Here is a 12,817-nt window from a genome sequence, read left to right on the forward strand (position 1 = left end):
TGCAATCTTTCAACATGCAAAGTCCGCAGTCCGGTTGTCATGCAACTTATAGATGAATTGTATATTTTGATGAGATTATAAATTAACCAAAGGGACTATTTTGGGTGGCAGTCTAATTGAAATAGTTACCTCGTTAATAAGTGCGTAAGTCGTTGTTAAAAGTTACGCCGATTGTAATTATTATCAGTAGCTGTCATTAAAGGCAGTCTATCATAGACAGTTACCTGAACATCATCTATAGTGTAATTATACGTAGCTGTCAATAAAACCATATTTTTACTCCACACTCAAACATTTATTTACCATCGTCGATCGAGAAGAAGCGGACAAAGGGGCATTACAAAACAATTCGATCCTGAGATCTACGTCGAATTGTCCAACATCAAGACCATTAAACGTTAGAATAAGTGAACATCAGTCTTATATTAAAAATAGAGAATTTGATAGATCTCAAATATGTTAACACGCATGGGATAATGAACAGAGTCCAGTGGAGAGATTCAAGTATGTATAGTCCTGAAAGAAACTGATAGTAAAAAGAGAAAAATCAAAGAAGCGGCTCTAATTATGATAAATGAAACCAATTGTGTCGCAAATTCCTCAGTAGAATGCAGTAGGATGTGGTTACCCATACTGAAAGAGGAAGTCAATAGAAAGAAAATACCACGATTAGTAAGTCAATAACATATCGAGTTAGTACATATTTTATATTTTAGTATTACTTATATATCTATGTATTATTAATATTATTTATAATTTAAACCTATTAAAGTCAGAATTTGGTATTAGTTTTTTGAAAGTAAATTAAATGTAAGACCAAATACTTATGATATCGGGATAGTATCACGAGGTTTTTTTCCTGGTTTTCCCTCGTGATTTACTATGGAATCTCTAACGCAAGAATTTTACTGTCATCGTTGCATTTGGTTGTCTTTTTAAAGACAGATCACATGCTATGATTTTTTTGTGACGGATATTCTTGAGTTGGGGTTGATTTCATGTAATCGAATGAACTATCTTTCAGTAAAGTCGTCCCAGGAACGCAACTCATAAATATTGGCAATATCATTTTGAAGTCTTCTACTTTAAAATGTATAACGTATGTCTGAATTCCCAATATAAATGAGTCAGATTAAATAAATTACTAGAAGAATTTTTTACTTAGCAACAACATTTTTGTTTAATTTAGTAGTATGTATTTTGTATTTTGACAACGACACCCGATTTGGGCGTCGAAACGTTAATAAAATTATTTTTTTTCAATTTAATTGTGGCTTATTTCCCATATAAATAGTTAATCATAAAAATGCCACAAGGAAATAGCTTCAGAACAACAAGATATGTTATCTCGAAATTGGGACACCCTGTATATATTATTATTGTATGTAAAAAATTTCGATTGGAAATACTAATCGACAAGTCTGTGAATTTTTCAAAAAAACAATTAGCATTTGAACTATTGAATTTATTCCAAATTACAGAATCACTCTGTATAAGTCATTACATAGTATATATTGTATTATGTAAAATTGTAAATACAAGGCCTGCTGAGCATATTATAGTTATGCTCATATAGGTAATACCAAGTCTATTATAAGAATAATAACGCTTGAGGTTAATGGTGTGTATACCGAGGGCCTTTGGACTGAGGGATATACGTTCACCGAAAGCGTTATTATCCATAATGCCCGTGGTGCCTTGAACGTTTAACGTCCGACTAAATATTCTTTATATGCAAAAAATTTGAAAGAATTTTGAATTAATTAATTTTCCAATAAGTACATATTCGTAACGTAATTGTGGTATCCACAGTTTTAGGTTGTTATTTGTCAACTTTACAGTATTTTACTAGTTATTTAAGTTAATAGGCCCTAGGGTGTTATTTTGAAAAATAATGCCCTAGGGAAATATATCATATTTAACTGACTGTAATCATGACATTATTTATCAAATAATATACCAGTCAAACATTAAATAAAATAATGAATAAGGTAAGATAACTGTTTATTATCTTTATTTTTATGGAGTCAATAATTTTATTTTTATTGAAATCAATCCTTCTGACAAATAATTCTAGTCAAGTCAAACTGGTCAATGGTTACAGGTTTGAAAATTCAAACTTCTGTTTAAATTCAATTCAAGTTAAAATAGTGTTTAAGTCTGTAATTTCCAGCATTAAACAAAATTTGGCAACACTCACAACAAAAATCGCCGGAGAACCGTTCAATCGTCTGTGTTGAAGCACGATATGCGCATTCATGATATATGCCGTCGTATGTTGTAAAACCGACTAGCGACACATGGTTTGAAGCATGGGTCGAGAGGCCGTCGATTCAACGAAAAGGTCGAGAGTGCCTGGCGTGTGTCGTGTGTCACTCCATATAAGTAACGTTAAACAAGGATCGCTTTCGACGTACGCCGCCCTGTCTGCGTTAGCGCTTAGTTAGCAAAGTTCTTTCCGTTAGGAATGACACGTCCGGAAGCTGGTTAAACAAAAACTGATATAAAAAATTTATATAAAATTTAATCTCTACGATAACAAAATTGAAAACGTGTTTTTAATTTTCCTAGTAGCTTTTCTCCTTAACGCGGATTGGCTGGTTATCACTTTGTGTTACTTATTTATCACATTGGAGTGTAGTCCAATTGAACGTACAACTGCCTCACTCCCACCGATGCGAAAATCATCTGAGTGTGCGAAACTACGTATTTAGGGTCCACCGTCTTAGATACTTCTAGTTTTATTGTGCCCACGTAGACTTCACTGCAGAGGGTCCAGAAATGGGGTTCCTGAACAGAATAGACTCCCGCCAGACTGACCACTTTTTGATAGCATTGCGGTAGGACATTATCCAGGGCTGCCGGTTGCCTCTGCATAAGAATCATTACAGAATCTTTTATCAAAGCCAAGACACTAAGTGCTATAAGGATAGCAATGAACATTGAGCAGATGGGGTCTGCGATCATCCAACCGAACAAGCTCATAAGCACAGCGGATATTATTACACCGACACTACCTAAAGTATCTGCTAGAATATGTAGGAAGACTCCTTTCATTATTTGTGAATTGCCGCTGTCAAATTCTATGTCGTGGGAATGGTGATGGTTATTGACGGAGTGGGAATGTCCATGATTAGATCTTCCGTGGGAATGGCCGTGGGAACCTCCGTGGGAATGGCCATGACCGTGCTGGAAGGCGTAGATACCTACTAAATTGACCAACAAACCTAGGACTGATACGACAAACAGTCTTTCATGTTTGACCTGAAAAAAAGAAAGAAATTGTTAAATTATACATTTTTTTTTAAACAACATACAAGAGGGGTGAGGTCACAAATTAAAACCCTTTATACAGGGTGTTTGGTAAAGAACGGGCCATAGCTTAATCTTAGATTCCCGAGCTTAAAATAGGTGGATTTAAGCTCTCACTTTAGTACGAAAGTTGATAATAACGGAAATACAGGATGTCAAAGTTAAACTTTTATTTTATTTATCCTTGAATATTTCCTGGGGCATGGGATAATACCACGAAATTTGGTAAGCGGGGGTTTTTTGAGACGAGAAATCTAAATTCGCCACCAAAAATGATGTATTACCCAGAGTGCGCCACCTACGCCTTTCAGAGCTAATTTAATACGTTAAATTTTCTATTACCCCTCTACATACTATTTGAATCAAAAGCTTTTAATCTGTTAATATTTTTACTTAAAAAAGATATACATATTACATTCATCTCGCTAAACTCAACCCTTTTCGAGATAAACGCATTTTAAATCTATGACGCAACATAATTTTTTGCATAATATCATTGTAGTTACACCCGAAAAATAAACTTAAAACTATAATAATTTCCAAAAATGTATGGCAAATTCCTTCAAATGGAATTTGCGATGCAGTAACATACATATGAGAACTTGCACAATCATTATGCCATTATAATAATAATAATAATACTTCCAAACTTCCAAAATAAGTCTTCCAACTTTGTATAAGTTGGTCACATCCTGTATAACCCGGCGTATCTACCAACACTGTGCTCTAAACAATATCATAGAGCCTCAACAGAAAGGATGCGCTAAGGGTTCTATGGGTTGTAAAGAATAACTTATCATCGACTCAGTCATTTCTAACCAGGCATTCACCAAAAAAAGGAACCTCTTTACTGCCTTTATTGACTACAAAAAGGCCTTTGATTCAGTGCCGCATAAATGGCTTATAGATATATTAAGAATATACAAAGTCGATGATAACAGTGACTTTTTTAAGGCATATAATGACAAGTTGGAAGACTAAAATTCACCTCCAAATACCTGGCGAAAACAATTCGAAACGGAAAATATCGCAATCAACTGTTTCAAGGAGACTCGCTGAGTTCATTGTGGTTCTGTTTGGCTATGAACTCCTTATCACAGCTATTAAACTCCACTGACTCAGGTTTTAGCATTAAAAACAACAATACTGTAGTAGCGAATCTTAATCATCTGTTGTATATGGATGATTTGAAATTAATGGCTTCTACTCGAGACAATCTAGAACAGATGCTAAAAACAGTAGAAACATTCTCTAATGATATTAATATGCACTTTGGACTAGACAAGTGCCGCGTTTTAAATATAGTCAGAGGAAAGATACAGCCCGGTGGATTCGATATGCAAAATGGCCAGAACATCGAGGCCATGGGTGAAAACGATATATACAAATATCTTGGTGTAAATCAGGCGCGGAAAATTGACCATAAGCAAATGAAAACTGAGACAACTACTGAGGTTATACGAAGGATAAAACAGCTGCTTCGTTCACAGCTTAACAGTAAAAATTTGTTTAAGGCACTAAACACCTACACTTGTTCCGCGCTTAGCTATCCATTTGGTATTGTTAAGTGGACAAAAACAGATATAGAAAATCTTCAGCGAAAAGTACGAACACACCTCACAAAGGCACAAAAACACCATCCTAAAAGTGCAGTAGAAAGAACGACATTACCACGGAATCTAGGAGGAAGAGGACTTATGGATATAGGTGAGCAATTAGATAAACAAATTGCTAATTTAAGAACTTATTTTCAGACGCAAGCTGAGACATCTACTCTACATCGCGCTATTTACGTAGTAGATGACACAACACCGATCAAACTGAGGGAACCAGAAATGAGCAGAAACCACCTCACTAAAGACGAAAAAATGCGCACCTGGATGGGTAAACCTCTGCACGGGCGACATCCCAATGAGGTCAGCCAAGACTATGTCGACAATACAGCGTCGAACTATTAATTGACATCAGGAAAGATGTTCCCTGAAACGGAGGGTTCATTACTGACCATTCAGGATCAGGTTATACCAACCAGAAATTACCTGAAATATATCATCAAAGACCCTCAGGTTCAAAACGACAGATGCCGATATGGATGTCAAGCCCAAGAAACCATCCAACATCTTACAGTGGGCTGCCAGGCATTTGCTGCAACTGAATAGGTACAAGGAACGTCATGACGCAGTGGGAAAAATCCTTCATCGAGAGATAGCTATCAAGCTGGGACTTCTCCAAACGGACCATCTCCCGTAATATCAATACGTCCCTGAGAGTATGCTTGAGGATGGCAACTACAAGCTATACTGGGACCGCACTGTGCTCACAGATCAAACAGTGGCACATAATAGACCAGATCTCGTACTAGTTAATAAATTAATAAGACAAACAACACTAATTGATGTGGCGGTACCTAACCACAATTATCTACGTAGTAAATTTACTGAAAAGATCGCCAAGTACAGAGATCTGGAAATTCAAATACGAAGGCAATGGAGAATGCAAAGTACCCAGACGATACCGATTATTATGTGTACTTCTGGAGTCATTCCGAAGACCCTCCTCGAAAGCATAAAAAAGCTGGGTCTAAATGAACACCTTTATAAGACCATGCAGAAAGCTGTACTACTCGCGACGGCCAGATGCGTACGAAAATTTCTGGGAGAAACTCCAGCATACCAAGTCACCTAGGGCTCGATAACACGGAAAGAGTCCCACCAGAGCTCAATCCTTTTGATACCGTAGGTATCTGGGATGAGTCAATTTTCCCCTTAGAGGGAGTGTGAGCCGTATGGCTAAATCTGGAATAATAATAAAGGCCTTTATTCATTTTATAATATTATTTACATAATGAATATTAGAACAAAAAAACTCCAGGCGAGTTTCAGTTCAGGAGATGTACAATGCGGGGCACAATACATGTCCTGTCTGTTCAGCTAACCTGGGCAAAAAAAATAATAAAAAAAATATATAGGATTATTAATATCGGTTACCTACTACCACTTATATAAAAATAAATCAAAATGTAACATTAAATAAATTTAGTTTACCAATATGCGCTTTGAATGTAAGTTCTACTCATACCATGTCAGCCAACTCTACCTATGCAATATTTCCTAATTTTTCAATAACGAACCTTTTAACTTTGTTTTGAGTAAAATTAGTACCAGTAGTATATTTATTCATAATTTGGGCTATTTGATATGTAAAAGACCGCTTGTATTGCTGTGTACGATGATAAGGAATAGAAATGGTGTTTTTATGTCTTATGTGAATATTGTGTACATCAGTACGGAATTTTATTTTATTATAGAGATATGGGGGGTTTTCAAAATAATAATTTTTTGGAATTGACAAGCTGAATGTACATGTCTTCTGTTTCATACTTAACCACCCTGTTTCTTTAAGTTTGTAACTAATTGATTGATTTCTACGGATACCATGTATCAAACGCAGACAAGAATTTTGCATATCCGATAACTGTCACGTTCTGTAACACAGGAATTTTAAATGGTATCACAGTAATTAAAGTGTGATAACACCAAGGTATCACAGAGTAATTTTTTTAATGTTTTAGTAAATATATGACGAGATTGGAATAAAAACTTCAGGTTTAAATAACTTTTCTGCAAACACTTGGCCACATGACCACCAAATCTTAGGTTTTGATCTATACGTAAACCTAAGTTTTTCAGTTTCCTTAAACTCGATTGAAAAATTATCGATGGTGATCATGTGAGCAAAGTCTCTCAGAAAGATTTCTCTTTGCGCCGCTGAACCAAACACTATACCTACCGACTTGTTGTTATTAAGTCGAAGACAATGGCTAGTCGAAAACTGAGAAACTCTTTCTAAATCATAGTTGATTGCTGCCACTGCCTGTTCAGACTCATCAGGCTTAAAAGACAAATATATTTGAGTATCATCAGCAAAATAGTGTTGGTTACAAGAGAGAAAGTTTGCAGGAAAGTTTGAAGTGTAAATACTAAACAATTTGGGACCCAAAATAGAGCCTTGTGGTACCCCTTTATTTGTATTAAGATAGTTTGATGTCCTACCGTTGTAATGAACAGCTTGACTTCTATTACTGAGATAACTAGATATCATATCCGATGCCCGCTGAGACATACCAATATACTTAAACACTGAAGTTAATCCACTAGTACAGCTGTACAGGGCACTAGTACAGCTGTGATCCTTTCTGAAACCAGACTGATTTTCTGGTAGAACTTTATGTTGACTCAAGTGAACCTGTAGTTGCTGATTTAGAATTTTCTCTAGTATCTTTGAGAAAGTGGGCAGTATACTAATTGGTCGGATTTCGTTATATCCCGTCGGATTAGTTGTTTTCGGTATCGGTATAATTTTTGCAACTTTCCACATTCTAGTAGCAACCTGATTCTCGAAGCGTGAACATGTACCGTCATTCAAGGCGCTAGAGAACTTAATTATCGTAAAACTACCTAATTAACTAGTAATTATCTTATCAGCATCAAAAAATTGTTAAAGTGAAAAGTAACAAAAACTAAGTGATTAGTGAAACAAACAAAATAAATATGTTCCCTTCGGGGAACTTATTAGGATTTGATAATAATGGCCAACCAATTTATCAACAAATGAATACTATACAGGATGTCCCAACAATAAATAACCAAAACCAGTCTAACCAAACAGCAGTAAAACCGCAAGTACCATTTTTGTATTTTAATCAAACACCATCTAACCAGATAACAAATCAAATGTCATGCCTAAACCAAATACCTACTCCAACCCAAATAGCTATACCAAACCAAGTACAATTTCCTAATCAATCAACTGCACAAAATATTCAAAACACTCAAAACCCTGTTCAGTCACAACACACAACATTATCCACAAACCCTCAATGCTCACTCTCATCATCACAAAACACCAATAACTACATAGATAGCGATAGCGACATAGAACTTAACGAGACAGAAAACCAAAATAACCATCCTTGGCAAGAAGTTGCCAAGAAGAGAAAAAGGATGAAAAGACAAACAACTTCAGAAATGTCCAACCAAATCCAAACACAAAACAGATTTGATTCCCTCTCAAAAGAAAATCTAGATGAACAACCAGACAATTTATCAAATACACAAAACACAAATATCACCAAAAAAGATCCCTCACCGCCACCAATCTATATTTATGGAGTTACTGATTATAGTGCTATGATAGCAAACCTTTCAACTGCAACTGCGGCAGAAACCTATTACACCAAAACCATTTCAAATAATACAGTAAAAATTAACCCTACAAACTCAGACACCTACAGGACACTCATACAGCACCTTAGAAAAGAAAACATTGTACATCACACTTACCAACCGAAACAAGAGAGGGCCTATAGAGTTGTCATAAGAGGATTACACCATTCAATACCCACAGGAGATATCTCGCACGAATTAAACAATAAGGGTTTTAAAGTTCGCAACATAATTAATGTTAGACATAGAGTTACCAAAGAACCATTGCCGTTATTCTTTGTCGATATAGAGCCAAATGAAAACAACAAAAACATATTTAACCTACAAGTCCTACGAAACTGCATAATAACAGTAGAACCATCTAGAATAAAAAATACAATAGTACAATGCACAAGGTGTCAAAAATACGGCGACTCAAAAAGTTACTGCCTGAGGCCATTCGCCTGTGTTAAATGCGGTGGATCACATGACACAAAAACCTGCAAAAAAGCACGCGACACACCAGCAACATGTGCCTTATGTAATGGCAATCATCCAGCAAACTATAAAGGATGTGCTATACATAAAGACCTAGTAAATTCGAAAAACAAAAATATAACAAGCAGCATTCCTATACCTAGAGTTGCAAGCCTAAATAATAATAACACTAATGCTCACCACATACACCAATCGCATGTAACATATGCTCAAGTTGCAGCAACTAATACTTCTTCACAAGACAACAACAATAATTCAGACCTTTCAAATAAACTTACAGAATTCCTCAACGAATTTAAAAATATGTTTGCACAATTGATAAACCAAAACAGCATGATACTAAGCATGCTTACAACAGTGATAGATAGAACGTCGTAATGGCTAACTCACTTAGAATAGCAGAGTGGAACGCAAATGGTCTAACAAACCATGTGCAAGAAATTATACTATTTCTAAAATTAAACAAAATAGACATCCTACTTATATCCGAGAGTCACACAACTGAGAGGTCTTTTATAAAAATTCCACACTACTCTGTCTATTACGCAAACCATCCAGATTTAACAGCCCATGCTGGTTCAGTTGTAATAATTCGTACAGCTATAAAACACTACGAACTTGCTCCATATATCACCAATAAAATTCAGAGTACTATCATAAAAGTACATGCGCTCACCTTTCCATTAACAATAGCTTCTATCTACAGCCCACCACGTCACACCATCAATCTGGAGGAATACAGAGAGTTTTTTGAACAACTTGGCTCACATTTCCTAGTGGCAGGGGACTGGAATGCAAAACATACAACCTGGGGAGCAAGACTGATATCTCCAAAAGGCAGAAATCTATTAAAGATCATACAAGATAATAACCTGAAATACCTAACAACTGGTACCCCCACATACTGGCCCACTGATAACAACAAAATTCCTGATCTGTTAGACTTTGCTATAACTAAGGGAATACCTGAAATACACAGCGACATCACCCCCAGTTTTGATCTACATTCGGACCACAGTCCCATCTTGATTACCTTAAGTACCAATATAATTTGGAAAACTCTTGCACCAAGGCTATGTTCCAGTAACACGAATTGGGTTCAATTCAAAGAAGAAATCAATGAAAAAATATCTCTTGACATTCGACTCAAGCACAAAAACGATATTGAAGAAGCTGTAAAATATTTAACGGAACAAATACAACAGGCCGCTTGGAAAGCTACTCCTGTAAAGGAAAAGACCATTGATGAAAGGTATAGTATACCCCTCCACATTAGAACACTAGTAGAAGAGAGAAGAAGAGCCCGTCGCAAATGGCAAAGAACAAGAAACGAGATAGATAAAACAAATCTAAACAGGCTCACACACAGACTTCATTCCGCTATCCAAACAGCCAAAAACGAATCCTTTGAAAGATATGTCACAAACCTTTCTCTTGACGACAACTCTTTGGAAAGCCACAAAGAAATTCAAAAAGCCGGTAGTAATGAAATCACCAATTAGGAAAAATGATGGAGCCTGGGCTCGATCAGATATAGAAAAATCCAACAGATTTGCAGAACATCTATCAACCGTCTTCTCCATCCCACAGGCCAACGATATTAACGACGAACAAATTAGAGACTTCCTCAATGCACCCTGTCAGCTATCATTACCACTAAAATACTTCTCACCAAACGAAGTCCGTAACGAAATCAACCTGCTTAACCCTCATAAAGCTCCAGGATTTGACCTTATAACTGGCGAAATCTTAAAAAAAAAGTCCCAAGAAAAGGTGTTGTCTTAATAACCATTATTTTTAATAGCCTCCTGAGACTATGCTATTTTCCAGTGCAATGGAAGTATGCACAAATTATAATGATACCTAAACCTGGTAAACCTCTAACTGAAGCCAGTTCGTACAGACCAATAAGTCTCCTTCCGACTTTATCAAAAGTCTTCGAAAGGTTAATCCTTAACAGAATAGAAACAATAATACCTATAGAAAACCTTATCCCAGATCATCAGTTTGGTTTTCGCTCAAATCACTCAACCATACAACAGTGCCATAGATTAGTCAACAAAATAAAAGAGAGCCTAGAAGGGAAACAAATCTGTCTATCAGTATTCCTCGATATACAGCAAGCATTTGATAGAGCGTGGCACGAGGGTCTTCTCTTTAAAATAAAAACTCAGCTAACTGACCAAATCTACCTCCTCCTTAAATCATACTTGTCCGACAGATACTTCCAAGTTAAATACAAATGTACTCTATCCAACTACCACCAAATAAAATCCGGAGTACCTCAAGGCAGTGTACTTGGCCCATTCCTTTACCAAATCTTCACTGCTGATATTCCTATTAGCGAAAATACACTAATGGCAACATTTGCGGATGACACTGGTATACTAGCATCAGACATCAACGAAATATTAGCATTTAACAAATTGCAAAATCACCTCAGTGAACTAGAAGACTGGCTTAAATGCTAGAAAATAAACGTCAACACAAACAAGTCTTGTCAAGTAAATTTCACAAATCGAAGAATTAGATGTCCACAACTACACCTAAATAATTCACCTATACCAATAAAAACAGAAGTAAAGTACCTGGGCCTTCATCTAGACAAAAAACTTACTTGGAAATCACATATTGCAGCCAAACGACGACACCTTGACCTAAAAGTTAAAAATATGAGCTGGCTAATCAACAGAAGATCGCAACTTTCATTAGAAAACAAACTGACCATCTATAAAACAATACTCAAACCAGTGTGGACATACGGAATCGAGCTGTGGGGCTGTAGCAAACCATCCAACACCAAAATACTACAGACATTCCAGTCAAAAACTATTCGTATGTTAGCTAAAGCTCCATGGTATGTGTCAAACCAAACCCTTCATGCAGACCTCAATATCCCCTTCATTAATGATGTGATTGCTGACCACTCCAGAAGATACATGAATCGCAGCGCAGACCATCCAAACCATCTCATAGACGAATTATTCAACCCCCCACTGGTTGACAGACGTCTGAAAAGACTTTGGCCAGAAGACCTAGCTGCTAGGTAAATTCCAGAGAGTCGTCAATGGACGACACCTGCCACAAGCCAAGAACATTCATCATATTTACTTATTACTGTATTGAAGTAGATTGTAAATTATAAATAAATAAAAAAAAACTTTCCACATTGACGGGAACTCGGCTCTTAGAATGCAAGCATTAATAATGTGTGTCAAATAAGGCAATAAAAACGGAAGACACATATTAATTGTTAGTATATTTATTTTATCATATCCGGTAGCAACACTCTTTATACTTTTGATGACATTTAAAACGTCACTTTCTGCAACACATGAAAAATTTGCTTCCACGTCCACAAGACAATTATGACAATAAAAGTTTTTAAGTGTTAAATTAGGATTCATAGTGAGAACACAATTTATGAAGTAGTCATTCATTGCCGAAATATCACTTACATTTTCTGACAGTTGCATATTATTTTGAGTTTCCCTACCAAGACCTATAACTTTTAAGGAATTCCAAAGATCCTTCCCGTTTTTATTATCCAATTTCTTTGAATAGAAAGCCTTTTTTTTCTCTTCTGACAGCTAAAGTAAACATATTTCTAATTGATTTGTATTCCTCCCAAGTTTGCATGTTTTTGTATTTCTTGTATAAACTCAATACTTTGTCCCTTTGTTTTTTCATAATACGTAAAGTGTCAGTCATCTATGGTGCATAATTTTTCGAAATTTTATAGGTTACATAGGGAGCATGACGATCCAGTAAGCATATTAGCGGTGAGGAGAATTTGTCTATCC

At 36.0% G+C, this 12,817-nt stretch overlaps 1 protein-coding gene across 1 annotated transcript in view; it reads right to left on the reverse strand.

The window, feature by feature from the left end:
* Positions 1-2,504: 2,504 nt before the first annotated feature.
* Positions 2,505-12,817, reverse strand: part of LOC114324374 (zinc transporter 7-A) — a 64,734-nt gene continuing 54,421 nt past the window's right edge. The window contains exon 3 of the mRNA XM_028272190.2: positions 2,505-3,264. Within this exon, the coding sequence (XP_028127991.1) occupies positions 2,626-3,264 (639 nt within the window). The 3' untranslated portion in view covers positions 2,505-2,625. The remainder of the gene's footprint in view (positions 3,265-12,817) is intronic.

Source organism: Diabrotica virgifera, chromosome 4 (genome assembly GCF_917563875.1).
Source record: "Diabrotica virgifera virgifera chromosome 4, PGI_DIABVI_V3a".
Classification (NCBI taxonomy): domain Eukaryota; kingdom Metazoa; phylum Arthropoda; class Insecta; order Coleoptera; family Chrysomelidae; genus Diabrotica; species Diabrotica virgifera.